Source organism: Somniosus microcephalus, chromosome 27 (genome assembly GCF_052327205.1).
Source record: "Somniosus microcephalus isolate GS21.2 chromosome 27, FLI_Smic_1.0, whole genome shotgun sequence".
Taxonomy (NCBI): Eukaryota; Metazoa; Chordata; class Chondrichthyes; order Squaliformes; family Somniosidae; genus Somniosus; species Somniosus microcephalus.
Window position 1 is genome coordinate 17,597,659 of NC_141013.1, and position 19,370 is coordinate 17,617,028.

The following is a 19,370-nucleotide window of genomic DNA, read 5'->3' on the forward strand; positions in this document are numbered from 1 at the left end:
AAATACTGCAATCACTGTGCACTGTGGCTGGTGCCTAAACAATTCAGAATTTTTTTTTTTTTTTTTTAATTTAATTTTTTTTTTTTTTTTTTAAAAAGATTTGCTTTTCCCCCTCCGGTAGTTACAGGAATCACAACTGCACAGTAGGCGCCATCATGAGGTTCAAGTGCATTAGAAAAAAAATCCAAATCCATTTGGATTCCATCAGTGCACTTGGAACATAAGTTTGAGACTGTTGAAAAATAGCTCTAACCAAAATACAGGGTCAAACTCACTTTAAAGAATAGTCCAAAAAGCAGTCAAGTCACCTTCTGTATTGACTTAGAAACCATCTAGATATCATGGGGTTTTCAGAGTCTCTAGATTAAAACATGTGCCTACTAAACTCTGGACACTATAGTATATAGAAACATAGAAGACAGGAGCAGGAGTAGGCCAGTCGGCCCCTCGAGCCTGCTCCGCCATTCAATGAGATCATGGCTGATCATCCAAATTCAGTACCCTGTCCCTGCCTTCTCCCCATATCCCTTGATCCCTTTAGCCTTAAGAAATATATCTAACTCCTTCTTGAATATATTTAATGAACTGGCCTCCACCGCCCTCTGTGGCAGAGAATTCCACAGGTTCACCACTCTCTGGGTCCTAAATGGCTTACCCCTTATCCTTAGACTATGACCCCTGGTTCTGGACTCCCCGGCCATCAGGAACATCCTTCCTGCATCTAGTCTGTCCAGGCCTGACAGAATTTTATAGGTTTCAATGCGATCCCCTCTCAATCTTCTAAACTCGTGAGTATAAGCCCAATCGACACAATCTCTCCTCATACATCATTCCTGCCATCCCAGGTATCAGCCTGGTGAATCTTTGCGGCACTCCTTCCATGGCAAGAACATCCTTCCTCAGATAAGGCGACCAAAACTGCACACAATACTCAAGGTGTGGTCTCACCAAGGCCCTGTACAACTGCAGCAAAACATCCTTGTTCCTCTACTCGAACCCTCTTGCTACGAAGGCCAACATACCATTTGGCTTCTTAACCGCCTGCTGCACCTGCATGCTTACCTTCAGCGACTGGTGCACAAGAACACCCAGGTCTCTTTACACCTCCCCTTCTCCCAATCTATTGCCATTCAAATAATAATCTGCCTTCCTGTTTTTGCCACCAAAGTGGATAACCTCACATTTATCCACATTATAGTGCATTTGCCATGTTTCTGCCCAAACCTGTCCAAATCGTACTGGAGTTTCACAGCATCCTCCTCACAGCATACCCTCCCACCCAGCTTTGCGTCATCTGCAAATTTGGAGATATTACATCCAATTCCCTCGTCCAGATCATTAATATATATTGTGAACAGCTGGGGTCCTAGGACCGATCCTTGCGGTGCCCCACTAGTCACTGCCTGCCACTTGGAAAACGACCCGTTTATTCCAACTCTTTGCTTGCTATCTGCCAACCAGTTCTCTATCCAAGTCAATACCTTGCCCCCAATCCCATGTGCCTTAATTTTGCACGCTAATCTCTTATGCGGGACCTTATCGAAAGCCTTCTGAAAGTCCAAATACACCACATCCACTGGTTCTCCCTTGTCTATTTTACCAGTTACATCCTCAAAAAATTCCAGTAGATTAGTCAAGCACGATTTACCTTTTGTAAATCCATGTTGACTTTGTCCGATCCTGTCACTGCTTTCCAAGTGCTCTGCTATTACATCTTTTATAATGGGCTCTTAGCATTTTCCCCACTACCGATGTCAGGCTTACCGGTCTATAATTCCCCGCTTTTTCTCTACCACCTTTTTTGAATAGTGGGGTAACATTAGCTACCCTCCAATCCATGGGTACTGTTCCAGAGTCTATCGAGTTCTGGAAGATGACCAGCAATGGATCTACTATCTCCAGGGCCACTTCCTTAAGTACCCTAGGATGTAGATTATCAGGCCCTGGGGATTTATCGGCCTTCAATCCCGTCAACTTCCCCAACACCATTTCTCTACAAATACTAATTTCTTTCAGTTCCTCCCTCTCATTAGTCCCTATGTTCCCCGACATCTCTGGGAGGTTATTTGTGTCCTCCTTTGTGAAGACAGAACCAAAATATGTATTTAATTGGTCTGCCATTTCTTTGTTCCCCATTATAAATTCCCCTGATTCTGACTAAGGGACCTACGCTTGACTTCACCAATCTTTTTCGCTTCACATATCTATAAAAGCTTTTAGAGTCAGTTTTTATGTTCCCTGCAAGCTTACTTTCATAATCTATTTTCCCCCTCTTAATTAATCCCTTTGTCCTCCTTTGCTGAATCCTAAACTGCTCCCAATCCTCAGGTTTGCTGCTTTTTTTGGCCAATTTATATGTCCTCTCTTTGGATCTTGTTATCCCTAATTTCCCTTGTTAGCCACGGTTGAGTCACCTTTTTTGATTTATTTTTATGCCAAACTGGGATAAACAAATTCTGTAGTTCATCCATGCGATCTTTGAATGTTTGCCATTGCCTATCCACCGTCAACCCTTTGAGTGACATTACCCAATCAATCCTACCCAACTCGCGTCTCATACCATCATAGTTCCCTTTATTTAAATTCAGGACCTTAGTCTCTGAGTCAACTACTTCACTCTCCAACTTAATGAAGAATTCTATCATATTATGATTGCTCTGACCCAAGGGGCCTTGCACAACAAGATTGCTAATTAATCCTTTCTCATTGCATAATACCCAGTCTAAGATGGCCTGATCCCTAGTTGGTTCCTCGACATATTGGTCCAGGAAACCATCCCGTATACACTCCAGGAATTCCTCCTCCACAGTATTGTTACTAATTTGGTTAGCCCAATCTATATGTAGATTAAAGTCACCCATGATGACTACTGTGCCCTTATTGCACGCTTCTCTAATTTCCCTTTTAATGCCATCCCCAACCTCTATTACTGTTTCGGGGTCTATACACCACTCCCACTAACGTTTTCTGCCCTTTGGTATTTCTCAGTTCTACCCATACAGATTCCACATCATCAGGGCTAATATATTTCCTTACAATTGTGTTAATCCCCTCTTTAACCAGCAATGCTACCCCACCTCCTTTTCCTTTATGCCTATCTTTCCTGAATATTGAATACCCCTGGATGTTGAGTTCCCAGCCTTGGTCCCCCGGAGCCATGTTTCCGTAATCCCAATCATATCATATTATATATTCATTTACCTCCATTTGCGCTGCTAATTCATCCACCTTATTACGAATGCTCCTTGCATTAAGACACAAAGCCTTCAGGCTTGTTTTTTTAACGCTCTTAGACCTTTTAGAATTATTTACTGTGGCCATGTTTGTTTTAAACCCTTGATTTCTCCGATTGCCACCTTTGTTTTTCTCCTTCCTGTCTTTTGCTTCTATCCTCGTTTCCCTTTCCTTTGTCTCCCTGCTCAGTTCCCAACCCCCTGCCATTTTTAGTTTAAACCCTCCCCCACAACACGAGCAAACACTCCCCCAAGGACATCGGTCCCGGTCCTGCCCAGGTGCAGACCGTCCGGTTTGTACTGGTCCCACCTCCCCTAGAATCGGTTCCAATGTCCTAGGAATTTGAATCCCTCCCCCTTGCACCATTCCTCTAGCCACGTATTCATTTGAAGTATCCTTCTATTTCTACTCTGACTAGCACGTGGCACTGGTAACAATCCTGAGATTACTACCTTTGAGGTCCTATTTTTTAATTTACCTCCTAACTCCCTATATTCAGCTTTTAGGACCTCATCCCATTCTTTACCTGTATCATTGGTACCTATATGCACCACAACAACTGGCTGTTCACCCTCCCTTTCCAAAATTTTCTGCAGCTTCTCCGAGACATCCTTGACCCTTGCACCAGGGAGGCAACACACCATCCTGGAGTCTCGTTTGCTGCCGCAGAAACGCCTATCTATTCCCCTTACAATAGAATCCCCTATCACTATAGCTCTACCCCTCTTTTTCCTCCCGTCCTGTGCAGCAGAACCACCCCTGGTGCCAGGAGGTTGGCTGCTGCTGCCTTCCCCTGTTAAGCCATCCCCCCCAACAGTATCCAAAACGGTATAACTGTTCGAGAGGGGGATGACCCCAGAGGATTCCTGCACTACCTGTGTCCACTAACACCAAGGTCATTAAATGACTAAAACATCTAAATAAATGCAGTCTCTCTAATGGAAACACTGGCCAATACCTGGACTGGGAGTTGCGTTCCCTGCACATCTTGAAACATCAGCAGTTCTATGAACTAGGAGAGCAACAAAACTTTCACTTTGGTTAATGTATCTCCTTGGGGAGTCTAATTGGGCAATGAAGGTGACAATACCCATGAATTCTAAAGAGTCTCTAGCCCGGTTTGTCTCAAGTGTCCGTGCATAATTGGCAATTATTGCCTTCAAAGTGCAACAAACATCCTACAGCACTTTCTGCTGGTGGAGAATGAGACATGCCCAAACCAGCCTCTGTGCCACTATGCGGTGAAAAGGTTCTCTATGCAGCAATTCTAATCAGCTCAGCAATGACACACAAACTCCCAAGTTAAATGGTCCACATGGGCACAGCATTAACTTTAGCTGGGCTCAGGTAAGGCAACTATAGTACACTTTTATTGGGTGATAATAAACCAAATGAAAGAACGTACATTCAGTACTATTACCAAATTTTCTAGGAAAATTTACGTGACAATTGCAAATAAGAGCAAAGAAAATGCAAAACCAATCCGGTGATTGCCACGCGCCACAGAAGGGATGCATACACCATATATACTGGTGCTCACAGGTCACCTGGATGCAAACTAGAATGCAAAAATATCTGGGAATGCAATTTTCTGCATACTGGGCCTGCGAAGTCCATTAATAAAGCTGGAAAACGAAAAGATTTTCAGAATTCCTTGCAAGCATTGAGATAGTACAAAGCGGTTGACAAAAATGCTAGAAAAATCCTAGGATTAATCACAAGGGCGTCTGATTAGTCAAAACAGGCTACTTGACCTTTCTCAAAAAAAGCCATATTTGGGGAACTGGTTGCAGTTTTTGGCACCTCTGCTTTAAAAGGATTCTAGCGCACTGGAGAAGAAAGCAACAACTACGATTTAAGGATTCAAACAGCAAGTATTGCAGACGTGCAAATGGAATTGCATTTGTTCTTGCTGAAGTAAAAAAAAAATCAAAATTATTCATATGCAAAGCAGAATACCTGCGGCTATGCAGGACAGTCTGCAAAAGGGAGGCATCAGGTAACAAATGTACAATTAAATAGGTAATTACAAAAGGTTAAACGAAAAGCTCTGGATTTACTGACTGAAAATTGTGAACTTAACTGTGCTAAATATATACTTGAAGGCAATCAATACTAATTAAGTAAGTCAGTCAGTCATCTAACCATGTACACCCACTACCATAAACAACACAAGTATAGTGCACTTCCAAAGCTGGAATGTAACCTCCATGTAATATTGATCTTACCTCCGGCAACAAGTGTTCACAGCCCATTTTTGTACGTGTTTTTTGTACACTCAAAAAAGCATCCACAATCTCCTTGAAAATGTTGCAGTTCTCCCCCCAAACACTTCCAAAAGGAAATCAATTTTGTTTAAAGCTCTGTTCAAACATCATTGTAAGGATTCCAAATTGAATACTGAGGTCATAAAATCAATGAGTGAATAAGAGAGAAACCTAGCCAAAGGCAAAGCCTCAGATTTTCTAAACTTGCAGCAAGGTTACAAATACTACAAATCAATACCCTGGATACATGTATCTGCCAGATGGGGGCAATTCTGTTGTTTTTTTTGAAGTAATTGTGCTTTTTTTGTTTTTACACAGCTGCTTTTCATCCAGTTTGAAGTCACTGTATCTCTTGCACTGCATTTTTGTAACCACACTGGTCAATTCAGTTAAATGTTTGTGCTCGTAATGGTGCCTATTGATTGCACATTGCCGTTTGTGAAAAATGTCAGTGGAAAGGCAGAGCCACACACACACACACACACACACACACACAAGGAATGTCCTAAACTTAATCCCCTATCTGTGCTAAATTAGCTGATTTCCGGCAGTGTGGCAGTAGGGTTGCTACAATTGGCCTCTGTGCCTCTGGGTTAAGGAGGGGGAAATGAGCCAGGATTTCCACTTTCAATTAGTCCCCAGCAACACCAACTGGAAGTGCAAGTATGGTTGTTGTGCGAGAGGGGCATAAAAGCGCGACTGTGACACTTCCTGCGGTCAAATCATCTGCCAACACTCCATGTTAAGACTTGCACATGAAAAATGACCAGTGGGGCAAAGTACTGGAACACCTGTGGAACTGTCCCTCAGTAGAGATGAACAATCTGCAGTTAAAACAGACCCGCCAAATTGTAGAGCAACCAGTGCATTGAAAACAAACAGTAATTGTGGTTAAGTATTGCTGTAAATCGGAACCCTGCAGGTGCTGCCAGAGAAACTAATCTGACATGACAATGGACTTGAGACACAGCAAAGGAACAAACTTCTGAAGAGACAAGATTTCTTAATTGCAAGGTGTTAATAGACAGATTATGCTAACTGTTCTACTGATCTTTGCTTGGAGACAGCAGAAGCTAGAGTACGAGGCCATGAAACAAATGCATGACATTATAAATTTACACAATTCTGTCAATGTGATAAATACAAGGCGGTTTTGGGATCCTCAGACAGGAATTTGTACTTTGCTGCCAATTTATGAGACAGTGGATAAAAAGATGAGATGATTTCCTGTTGCTGGTTAAATTGTGAAATAAATTTAGGTAGGAACACAAAGCAAGAGCAATGAATAGCCTTATTCTGATGTCAAATTACCTACGACTGTTGTATGAAACATTAATTTTCCCCCAAGAAAAATCCATATTCTTAAAAATGCAAATTCCCATTCAAGAAAATTCAGCTCACAAGAATGTAATGGTTGAAAAGTTAGGTACAAAATTAATGATGTGCCAAATTCAAATCCCATGAAAGTGTGTAGGATTAGATTTCACAGCTCCTTCTGTAAAAAGAGGTGCTCCCCAAGCTTAACATCTTTAAAACACATGTGGAAAATTCAAGATGTTGCACCATGCATTCTAGTACAAGTAGTAACAGTCTCGAGTTAAGCAAGTTTTGATAACACTAGAATCAAAATGACCTCACAGGATGGAGGAAACCAGAGCTGATCTGCAAAAAGAATATTTTTTCAATTAATAATGAAGGGATTAATTCTGTCCAAGTGGATAGGTTATTTGAGCTGGACAGACCGGGGAGGACTAGGGGGATCAGTACAAGTTGCAAAAACAGAGTTAGGTTACGTTCCGAGAGGTTTTCTTTTTGCAGGGTCATTGACCTCTGGAATAGGTTCCTAGTATGTTCAGAGTGTGGATTCACTGCAGACCTTTGAAAGAGACTTGAACTAGTTACTGCAAATAGAAGATAGGAGCAGGAGTAGGCCATTTGGCCCCTCGAGCCTGCTCTGCCATTCAATGAGATCATGGCTGATCATCCAAATTCAGTACCCTGTCCCTGCCTTCTCCCCATACCCCTTGATCCCTTTAGCCTTAAGAAATATTTCTAACTCCTTCTTGAATATATTTAATGAATTGGCCTCAACTGCCTTCTGTGGTATAGAATTCCACAGGTTCACCACTCTGGGTGAAGAAATTCCTCCTCATCTCTGTCCCAAATGGCTTACCCCTTATCTTTAGACTGTGACCCCTGGTTCTGGACTCCCCGCCACCGGGAACATCCTTCCTGCATCTAGTCTGTCTAGTCCTGTTAGAATTTTATAAGTTTCAATGAGATCCCCTCTCATTCTTCTAAACTCCAGCGACTATAAGACCAATCAACCCAATCTCTCCTCATACATCATTCCTGCCATCCCAGGTATCAGTCTGGTGAATCTTCGCTGCACTCCCTCCATGGCAAGAACAGCCTTCCTCAGAAAAGGTGACCAAAACAGCACACAATACTCAAGGTGTGTGGAGGACATCGAGTCATAGAAAGTAGAGTGTAAACTGGAACTAGTGATATTAGTCACCGTGGTCTCCTGGAACTTGCTTGATTGCCTTTGGGGGGTCAAAGAGGAATTTTCCAGAGTTTTTCTTCCTAAATTAGCCTAGAGTTTTGTCTCTGTTACATTCCCTGGCCCCAGTCATGGGAGAGCTGGTGTATATGGGTTGCACGGCGTCAGGATGGGACAGGCTTGATGGACCAACTGGTATTTTCCAGACCTTTTTAATATTTAAGGCAAATTTCCTTAATTTGTTAAGGTTTCTACCAGATGTTAAGAATCTGTCAGGTAGCAACAATTCCCCTTCCATAGTCTGTGCTGTCTGTATATCTGTCCACAGATTAACTGTAACATTCAAAGTTTGAACTGGTTTATCAGACATCTGAATTCCAAAAAATAACCCACCGCAACAGATTTGGTGGCTCGGTCTCAAGCTGGCTGACAAATAGCTGAGCACTGTGACATTCTACCCCTTCTCCCTCCCCCCACCTTCCGCAAATATTCGTAGCTTGGGAACTCAATCTATTTGCAGGGAGATCATTCCCAGAAAGGTCCAAAACTGGATAACAATGAATGCAAAATGTGTTGGCTTCAAATCTGATTTTTAAAAGCTGGGGAAAAAAAGGTCTTGGAAAACAAAGCAAGTTTACAGAGCTCCATCCCTGTGTTCGCTCAAGAAGTTGCTCAAATGAGCCTAATGTCAGAATAAGGAGACATGCAGCCATTGATGCTGTGGAAAGTACTTAAATGCTTAATATCTTCAAATTCCTTCAACCGATATTGGCACCATAACACTGTACAAGATAGAATAATAAATAACTTGCATTTATATAGCACCTTATGCTTTCAGGATATCCTAAAGTGCTTTACAACCGATGGATTACTTCTTGAAGAGCAATCACTTAATTATGCAAAAGCAGCAGCCAATTTTAACACCGTGGAGAAAACGCTTTCGGAGGCCTTGGAGGGACTAAAATCCTATGAAGAAAACCACCTTTGCGCAAACCCATCAAAGACACAAGTTTGTGCATTCCACCTCTGAAACCGTGAAGCCAAACGCCAGCTGAAAGTAACCTGGTGCGGAGCAACACTGACGCATTGCGAGCACCCTATCTACTTAGGAGTCACCCTTGACCGATGCCTCACCTTCAAGAACCACATCGAGAAGACAAAGGCAAAAGTGAGTGTACGAAACAACATCCTGAATAAGCTCACTAACACAAGATGGGGAACAAGCCCGAAAACATTGCGAACCAGCGCACTTGCTCTTTGCTATTCCACTGCCGAATGCGCCTGCCCTGCATGGGAAAGGTCTACTCATGCCAAGAAGATGGATGCCGTTCTGAATGCAAGCTGCCGATTTATCACAGGTTGCTTAAAACCAACAGCCTATATATCCTGGCGGGTATCGCTCCCCCTGATAAGAAGAACGGTAGCCAGCAAGAAAGAACGACTCCGTCAAACATCAGATGAGAGACACCCTCTGCATTGGTCATACACCTACACTCAGCTGCCTAAAGTCAAGAAAGAGCTTCATGAACAGTGTTGTTCCATTACAATCAACCTCATCTGAAGCCCGCATCACCTTGTGGAAAGACCAGCTCGCCAGTCTTGAACAACCCCCAGCGATGGAAATTTTACTTGATGAAAGCCTTCCCCCAGGAGCTAATTGCAACTGGGCAACCTGGAAGTGCCTTAACAGACTTAGGACCGGTGTAGGTTGCTCAAAGGTGTCACTAAGCAAATGGGGATATTCAACCAGCCCGACAACTTGTGAATGTGGAACTGAGGCACAGACTATGCAACATCTCCTGCAATGCCCATCATTAGAGGAACCCTGCACTGTTGCAGATCTTGCCGAATTCAACAACAAGGCGCAAAAATGTGTCCAGTTCTGGCTGGGCTATGTATAGACTGTCCGTGGACACGATAAGAGGAGCAGCCAATTTTGCAAAAGGTCCCACAAGCAGCAAATTAATAGAAAATCTGTTTTATGGTGGTGTTGGTTGAAAGAGGAATGTTAGGCAGGACATGTGGAAGAAGAAAGTCATTCAAAAAATATAGCAAGGTATATAAAGACAGCTTGTGGTGGACAAAAACAATTGCTGAACAGGGACATATGAGCAGAAATAGGCAATACATAAATGATCAGAAAAATTGGACAATTAGAGGACATTGAACTGAGAGCTAGAACTGTAAAGGAAAGACTCAAAACAGGCAATGATTTGTTGAACATGTACTGCTACCCTGAAGAGACTAATTTTTGACTATCCTGAGGCAGTCATGTTAGTGCACAGAATCAAAGGGCAGATCGATTATCACCACCACTAAGGCTGAAATGCACAGCCGATGTGTGCCAATACATCAAATAACTTATCAAATTAAAGAGGTCCTATATTTAAACATTGCCTTAATTATGGAATTAATGCTGAAGGGTATAGTTGTTATCTTGTTATATAGATTATAGTAGTTAACTCTGTCATGCAAGTATTGATTAGGGATATTGATCAAGGCTTTTCTTAGTCCCAGAGTCAGAACTGAGAAGTTCAATTCTGTTAATTTACTGTGCTATCAATCATTCCTACAAATGCATTATAATCCCAGAGGACCAAATAATACAGCAATACTTGCTAAGAATTCTGACTGGAATACAGAGGGACCCCCACCCAACAGCAAAGGATCAAGTTGTGATGCCACTTTCTTCATTTGCAAAGGAAGACTAGTTACCACATTAGGTCCCTGGTGAAGCTGAAGGAATGGTACGATTGCCAGACGGGGCTAGTAGTAGTTTTACATCGCACACCACCCCCCACCCCCTTCAAGACACATACACGGTTTGCTAGCTCCTGAAAACTAGCCACAGAGCCTTGAAACCCCTAAAGGAGTGTTTGTAGGGGTGCCATAAGAGCAACAGGCTGAGCAGTTGAACTGCAAGATTTTGACCAGGTCCTAGTGCTCCAGTCCAGTCATCACCTTGTAATTCTGTTGGCATTGCTGCTTAAAAAAATTACAGATTTTCAACCCCATTGAAAAAGAGGCTCATCACTTTACAGCAACTCTGTAATCTTGGTCTAATATCTACAAGCGGACGTGAATTTCTCGACCCCAGGCAGTAGACTAATCCCCAGATCATCAGCAATCTCCAGCTACAGTGAGGTAGTCCAGGCACCTCACCTGGGTGGAGATTCTTATAATGAACAGATATTTTGTCATGTTTCTCAAACTTGGAACAAGAAGTGAAGCAAAGATATTTAGAACCAAATTTACCGAGTTTGTATAGGTGGCTCACTCTTGTCACAGGCCTGATCCTTTTCAAGAAAAAAGAAAAAAATTCTTAGGGATGCAGGCATCACTGGCAAGGCTGAAATTTATTGCCCATCCCTAGTTGCCCCGAGGTGGTGGACTACCTTCTTGAACCGCTGCAGTCCGTGTGGTGAAGGTACTCCCACATTTCTGTTGGGTAAGGAGTTTCAGGATTTTGTCCCAGCGATGAAGGGACAGCACTATGTCTAAGTCAGAATGGCGTATGACTTAGAGAGGAACTTGGATGTGATGGTGTTCCCAGGAACCTGATCCCCTTGTCGTTCTGGGTGGTGGTGGTGGGTTTGGGTTTGGGACGTGCTGCCAAAGAAGCCTTGGCGAGTTGCTGCAGTGCAGCCCATAGATAGGACGCTGCAGCCATGGTATGCCAGTGGTGGAGGGAGTGGATATTTAAGCTAGTGGATGGGGTGCAAATCAAGCAGACTACATTTTCCTGGATGGTGTCGAGCTGCTGAGAGCAGTTGCACCTATCCGGGCAAGTGGAGAGTATTCGATCACACTCCTGACTTGCGCCTTGTAGGTGGTGGAGAGCTTAAGGGGGTCAGGGGGTGAGTCACTTGCCATAGAATACCCACCTTCTGACCTGTTCCAATAACCATGGCATTTAGGTGGCTTCCAGTTGAGTTTATGGTCAATGGTGACTCCCAGAATGTTGATGTTGGGGGACTCGGCGATAATAACACCACTGAATGTCAAGGGAGGTAGTTAGGCTCTGCTGAAGATAAGAGATGGCCGTTGCCTGGCACTTGAGTGGTGCGAATGTTACTTGCCACTTATCAGCCTAGGCCTGGATCTTGTCCAGGTCTTGCTAAATGGGGGCTTCATTATGTGAGGAATTGCCAATGGAGCGGAACACTGTGCAATCAGCAAACAGTGCCACTTCTGATCAAGTTACCCTCTCTTTGGAAGATCTGGAGACGAGTCTGAACACTTGGAGCAGGCTCGAGACTACCAAGGCTCTAGCCATATTTATGTTAAGCAAACTGAACAAACAGGATGACCAGCCTAGATGAGGTAAGGAACCTCAGACTCTTGCTCCTCAGACTTTGGGTCAGAAAACCCTGCTCCATCTCATTTTTGGTTCTATCTTTATGTGGGTTCAAGTAGCTTTTGTAAACGCTCAGACCAGAATCGCACCGTTCATTGCCAACTACCAAATTAACTTACTTGCACAAAAAGTCCTCCGACCAGAAATGAGTACCAACTTCCAGATGATGATGCAGGCTGCTAACAATTCCTCACCCAACCTTACTGCTTTCAGTCATCGGAATCAAAATGGCCAACATAAGGAGGGCCACCTGTTCCAAAAGTACAATGTATTGAAAAGTGGCCATAAAAGTGTACTTGGCACTCAGGAAAGACACAGTAAATAAAAAAATCAACTATTGGGAAATAAATTCCACTTTTTGCTGTTCAATCAGTCCTCAGATAATGGTGGTGCTGAGACACAAACTGTCATCAGTGTGCGCAGACTAAAGTTTATAGCCATGTACCCAAAATCTATTCTCATGGCAGTTTTGATAACAATTGCTTCTCAGCAGGAAGCAATGAAGACTTTCATCCACTCAGTATCAGATGAATTACTGATGAAGAATGTGTATCAGTACTGCAAGCCCTTTGTACACCAGATCACAATCACCAGAGTTCCCCTTTACACCACCATGCAGGAAACTGGCCAGCAAATCCTGGAATCAGGTGAGAGATCAATGAGGTTACTATTGCTTGCCTTCTAATGGTCAAAAAGGGGCAGCATTGGTGTCTATGAACAATGACAGACAGGCAAAGACCCTCTGATACATTGAGTCTGTCCCACACAATTACGATACCTTGCGTATCACAATATATACACTCCACCCAAAACCATGTGATCTCCTTGTGGGGGGGGGGGGGGGGGGGGGGGAGCCAATTTGAGGGGGAAAAAATCTGGGAAATTCCTCTCCGACCCATTTAGGCGATCAAAACTAGTCCAGATCATCACTCTGGCCCGGAATTCCCTGCAGTACCTACCTTCTGTAAGAGGTGATCTCCGCCCCAGCCACAAACTGGTCCAGCTCTCGCTTGAATGAATTCAGCGAATCAGCATCCACCGCACGAGATGGCGGCCTGTTCCAGAGGTCCACTGTTCTCTGGGAAAATAACCACCACCTGACATCGAACCTCGATCTAACCTTATACAATTTAAATGTGGCCCCTGGTCCTCCCTAACCCATTTAAATGGAACAAACCGTCAACTGGAACACAATCTATTCCCTTCATTATCTGATAAACCTCAATCAAATCAAGGCTGATCCCACCCTCAGTTGTAAAAACACAAGGACTGGGGACACTCTGGAAGGGGTGAAAACAAAGAACTCAAGGAAAGAAATATGCTAGGATGCCCTTCAGATTCTTAAACTACTTATACTCCCAGCTGTGTTGTTTGTATTCATCATTGGGTCTTGTGCTCTATTGCCCCATTTACAGGGCAGAAAGCATTATAATCAATCATTTCTGAAAATACTGCATAATGGATATTAGACTGGAAAATTGAAAAAAAATCACAAAAATGCCATCATCTAACACTATAAAAATAGGAGGAGGGAATAAAGGTTTGGTGCAGAAGATTATTGTAACTATTTTGAAACAGTCCAAGATATGAAAAGATAATGTCACTCTACACTGCAAAATGTACTTTTTTTAAGCCTACAAAAAGGTCAGTGCAGCTGTCATTTTCTGACCCAGAATTCAATTTACACCCCCTCCTATTTTTATAGCGGTGGCAGCTTTTTTGTGCTTTTCCATTTTTACTGGTGTATTAGTTGATCTATTATGGCATTGTTCAAGAACAAACATTTCTCAGAAAATTCTCTAATTCTGTAGCTTCTTTACTGGTTTCCTATTTTCTTATTCTTCACTCTATATGCATGACTTTCTCTCTCTCTCTCTCCCATGCATGTTCTCACTGCCTTCCTTTCCCACTCCCTTTATCCCTCACTTTCCACCATACATGCAGCTAGATTCAGGACTCCAACCATCTGCTGACTACACAAATAATCTAGACTCTCCATGGAGACGGAGAGCTACTTTGTGTGGCATGGGCAAAGCAGGCAACACGCAAGCATGGAGGGCAAGAGGGGAGGATTTTTTGTGCTGGTACCAGTACTAGGACGTCACTCTACATTCTTATTGGAGAGGAAAGAGAAGGAATAGTTTTTGAATTCTGCCAGTGTCTCAGGTTGGTCTTTCCCGGTCAGAAGACAGTGGTGGTGATATCTGGGGAGTGGGCAGCAGCAGGAGGAAGCAACAAAATCCAAGCATCTGATAAAGGAAAGCCAAGTGGCTAGAGAGAGAGGTGGGCCATGAACAGGGGGACTGACCATTGGCAAACGTATATACAATAAATCAAGAGCCACAAAACTGCAACAGCCCAATGGGATGCCAAATGGATATACAGGATATTTTGCTTACACAGATAAATTTAAGCCTACTACATTGTGAACATAAGTTTTGAAAATTAACACTAACCTTAAGTGATTTGGAATAGTTGACTGGTTCTTCTCCCATGTGATAACTGGAAGTGGGAGTCCATCAATTCCACACTCGAAGCGAGCGATTCCATTCTCCTCCACTACCTGCGACTCTGGCTGCTGATGAAATCGTGACAAGGCTGTCAAAACAGAAATTTTCTTTAAGTGTAACCAGACATAAATTAAACTGAGCTACAGCAATAACCACTGAATATATACTTCAAGGCATTAAAATAAAGTCCAAGGGAATGTTTATCACAATTATATTGTTGTCTTGCAATTACAAATGTTCCATAGTAGACTGGTTTTAAGTCAGACTTGCTGTTTTACACTCTAAGCAGGAACATCTGTATCAAAGTTAATTACAGGCTTCAGTTGGTACGGTGCTGTAGGATTTTAATTTAATCTTTTTGGGAATATTTTTGTATCACATCAATGAACATTCATCATTTTGGTAACAAGTTTTTAGAAAAATTCTTTTGACAATAAAAATCTCTTGCAGTTCTTAAAGGGGATCATTCAGAAAGCCCTAACCTTGATAATCGGGTCCTCACACACAAAATGCTTTTACACTTTGGGAATAGGCCAAAGTCCACATTCACTGAACTAGAAGGCAGATTATTCAAAAATTAATGACTTAAGCATAAAGTAGTTTCGTTGTGGATTCTTTGGCTTGAATCCCTGGAGCAGCTCAGTAACTTCAAATTCTTCATTGTTTTTTCTCTTCTTGCCTAATCCACCACATTCCAGGCTTCAGTTGAGAGGAACGATGCAGCCCCATATTTGTCCATCTCTCTCTGGAGAAGACCAATACTACCCGTAATCATCCCAGTAAGTGGGGCGTTGACACCATGAAGGAGGGTTCTCCTTCATCGTCAGGAGTCTGACGAATTGTAGCTACTAAACTATCCCTATTGTCACACTTTTTGAAATAAAGAATAAAAGATAGATGGGGAATTAACTAACCCAGTAATAACTGGCAGTATCCAGCTTCTACCCAAGACACTATATCCAACTTTTATTGCCAAAATAAAAGTTGGATCTGGTGTCACATTTCTAATCTGACAAATTCTGCACTCTACTTTGGGAGGTTGGGTTCACACACACACATCTACTTTTCTGAATTTGAAATACATTGCCTCTGATGAGGGCAAGATATTAATGAGGCTTGACTGTCACTACAATTTTAATGAAGAGTGACGGGGGCCAGGGATGTGAAATTTTAACATAACCACACTTGTTTCACTAGCATTTCAGTAAACTATAATGGTTGGTGGGTGTGCGCGCGCACGTTGGCACACAATTTTCATACTATGTTCTCCCACCAATACAGTTACAGTACATTCTTCTGGCTGGAGAGAGCCTTTGAGCTAAAGTGAAGTGCTGCTGGTTACAAGTCGGTCACTGACGGTGATAGTGATGAAAATAATTTATGACAAATGAACAGCATCAAACAAGAAAACTATTGGTAAAATAGTAATGTATAATAGTTCAAGTGCAATTTTTCTGCAGCACACTAGAAATAAAGTGCAGTTTAACATTTTACAGCTAATTTGCTGAACAATAGACATGGACAATGCTATGGACAAACTCCCCTGCTTCAGAAATGAATGATAATTTTCCAATTAACCATTCACAATAAATATCTACCAGTCACAAGCACATTCAGATAAAACAAAGCTCAATTGTTGTGGAGGCGAGAAACTAAAATACAAATGTGAACAAAAATAGAAGTGCTTGTTTTTATCATGTTTTTAGTTATTTCTTTCCTTCCAATATCTCCCACTGCAACAATCAATTTCCTGCCTGGGTAACGTCAAGCAGGCTAAACTCTTCTCCAAAAGCACCGTAGCTAGCTTTTCAGAGGGAGTGGTACAACAAAAACAATTACTATTGATGAATGCTTAACATTTTCCTTTAACATTTACCTGTTCACAGTTTTTACAGAGATAATAAACTGTTTATTTCAAATAAGCTAATAAATCCAATAAAATATAGAGGAAGGTGATACAAATTCATTAACCATTCACTCACTATTATTGTCAAATTTCCGACCTTAAACCTCCAATTTTTCCCTCCACATTTCTTACAAGCTGTCTAGTTGCAGTCTTGCCTGTGCTATCAGAATCACTATTGGGAAATACAACCCAACCACGATGTGGCACAATGTACTTGTAGATTCAAATAAATAATTAGTCTTCTGATTATGACGGTGTGCTAGAGCCATAAATGTTAAATATGGAAAATTTCAAGCACTAGCTGGTTCATGCATGCAGATTTAACAGATTGCTCTTTCCTAGTTTGTGAACTTATGCTTCTCAATGGCCACTTCCAATTATAAACACATTATCTCACGGCTTTACTAGAATTGGTACTGACATTAAAGACTAGCCAACAGAGAAATTAGCTGCAACCCATATGCTTCCATTAAATAAATGACCATGTAAGCACAGTCAAATGATTTGTTTGAGGAAATGAGAAAATACATCAGTTTTCCTTTAGATTGTAAATAAATATATAATTCCCCTTTAACTTACATTTTACGCTATTACAGGAAACTGTGTGATATCCGGCACCGACGGGACCGAGCTGTTGCCGTCCCATCAAAACTGCCGGACAAACCAGCGGTAATGTTAAAACATACGGAGCTCCGTATCTAGCAACAAACCCTGTTGCTTACAGCTTCTAAACAGTCGGCCGTAGCTTGCAAGCGTCTCTGTAGCTAAGCAACAGCTTTAGCTAGACCTTGCAGAGCCTGACTGGTGAAAAAAAAAGCAACGAAAAGAAAAAAAAAAACTCCTGAATTTTGCCGGTGGATCGAGCATTCCGGACAGTTAACCTCCGGATAAACCAAAGTTGCCTGTACATAGCTCACTTTGAATGCATGAGCAGATCTCTGGAAAGACTAAATCTACACTGAACATAATGGTCCCATTTTATACTTTATCACACTATGTGGTATTTTTAAATATTAATTTTACACAGACAACTATATTCTGATATATAACTAACATATGAGTGTATAAAACATGAAAGACGCTGTTTGGATCACAAGTACAGCGTGGTTAGTGCCAAATCAGCTTCACAAAAGGAACATGAAATTGCAGCCAAATGGTAATAGACAGGCACATCTAAAGTTTAAAAGTTATACTTAGCATCTTAAAAATCATGAAATTTCATCTATCTATAAGAGATCGAGTAAACTAGGTCTGTATTCTATTGAATTCAGAAGAATGAGGGGGGATCTCATTTGAAGCATACAAAATTATTACAGGGTTTGATAGGGTAGATGCTGGGAGAATGTTTCCCTTGGCTGGGGAGTCTAGAACCAGGGGCCACAGCCTCAAGATAAAGGGTAGGCCAGTCAGGACTGAGATGAGAAGACATTTCTTCACACAGGGTGGTGAATCTTTGGAATTCTCTACCCGAGGGCTGTGGAGGCGGAGTCATTGGGTATATTCAAAACAGAAGTCGATAGATTTCTGACTAGCAAGGGCATCAAGGGATATGACGATAGGGCCGGTGAATGGAGTTGAGACAGAAGGTCAGCCATGATCTCATTGAATGGCGGAGCAGGCTCAAAGGGCCGAATGGCCTACTTCTGCTCCTATTTCTTATGTTATCTGCAACAGGAATACATATAGCTGCATATGTAGCTTCTGCAACTGCCAATACTTATATATACCAAATATATCTATGTGAACTGTACATGAATTTTTCACAACTACAGTATTTAGACAGCTGTGCACAACTGCTGCAACGTATCTCCTGTAAAAAATGAGATTTCATTCTATCTATAAAAAATACATTCACATAAATTTTTTAGGACAACTTTATTTGTGCTTCCCCTTTAGAACTCGGTCACACACATCCAATGCCAATGTCATTCTTGAACTGACTCCACAGTAGCAGCCCTAGGCAACTTTTCCTCTGCTTTTGCTTCCACTTGGGGAAGTACATAGCTTCTGCAGCTTCCCAACAGTATGTCCAAAATCAGGAGCTCACTGCATTGAGAAACATGAAGTTGCATTCGACAATACCATCGCACAGCATTCAAGGGCAGCCCATTAGTCAGGATGTTAGATTTCCCATTCTTGTTCATTTATTCTGCCTATCACTTCATTAATTGAATATCTCTCTGTGCAGAGAAGTCACCCTTGAAGTAACTTACTGAGTTCACATTCACACTTCACTTTTGAAGAGAAACTCTACTGCACAAAATCTGTTTTATTAAATGAGACATGTGGAATAGTTAAAGTCAGCGTTTTAAAGACAAAAAAAACACTGAAATATGCAGAAAATAGCCTAGGGTTATTCTCAAAATACCTTCTCAAGTTCTACATTGCACTGTTATTTAAAAATAAGAAATCATGCCATCAGAAAGTTGACATTGCAGATCGGGCCCGTCTTCAGAAAGTTTAAATTCTGAAGAAAGTCTAGCCTGCAATGTTACCTTGACTCTTCACTCCGTAGATGCTGACTGATCTAAAGAGAAGACTTGCATTTATATAGCGCCTTTCACGACTACCAGATGTCTCAAAGCGCTTTACA

The 19,370-nt window shown here is 42.0% G+C and overlaps 1 protein-coding gene across 1 annotated transcript in view; it reads right to left on the reverse strand.

Moving 5' to 3' along the window:
- Window positions 1-19,370, reverse strand: part of igdcc4 (immunoglobulin superfamily, DCC subclass, member 4) — a 131,640-nt gene that overhangs the window by 85,236 nt on the left and 27,034 nt on the right. Inside the window, exon 3 of the mRNA XM_085968588.1 lies at window positions 14,818-14,959. Within this exon, the coding sequence (XP_085824714.1) occupies window positions 14,818-14,959 (142 nt within the window). The remainder of the gene's footprint in view (window positions 1-14,817; window positions 14,960-19,370) is intronic.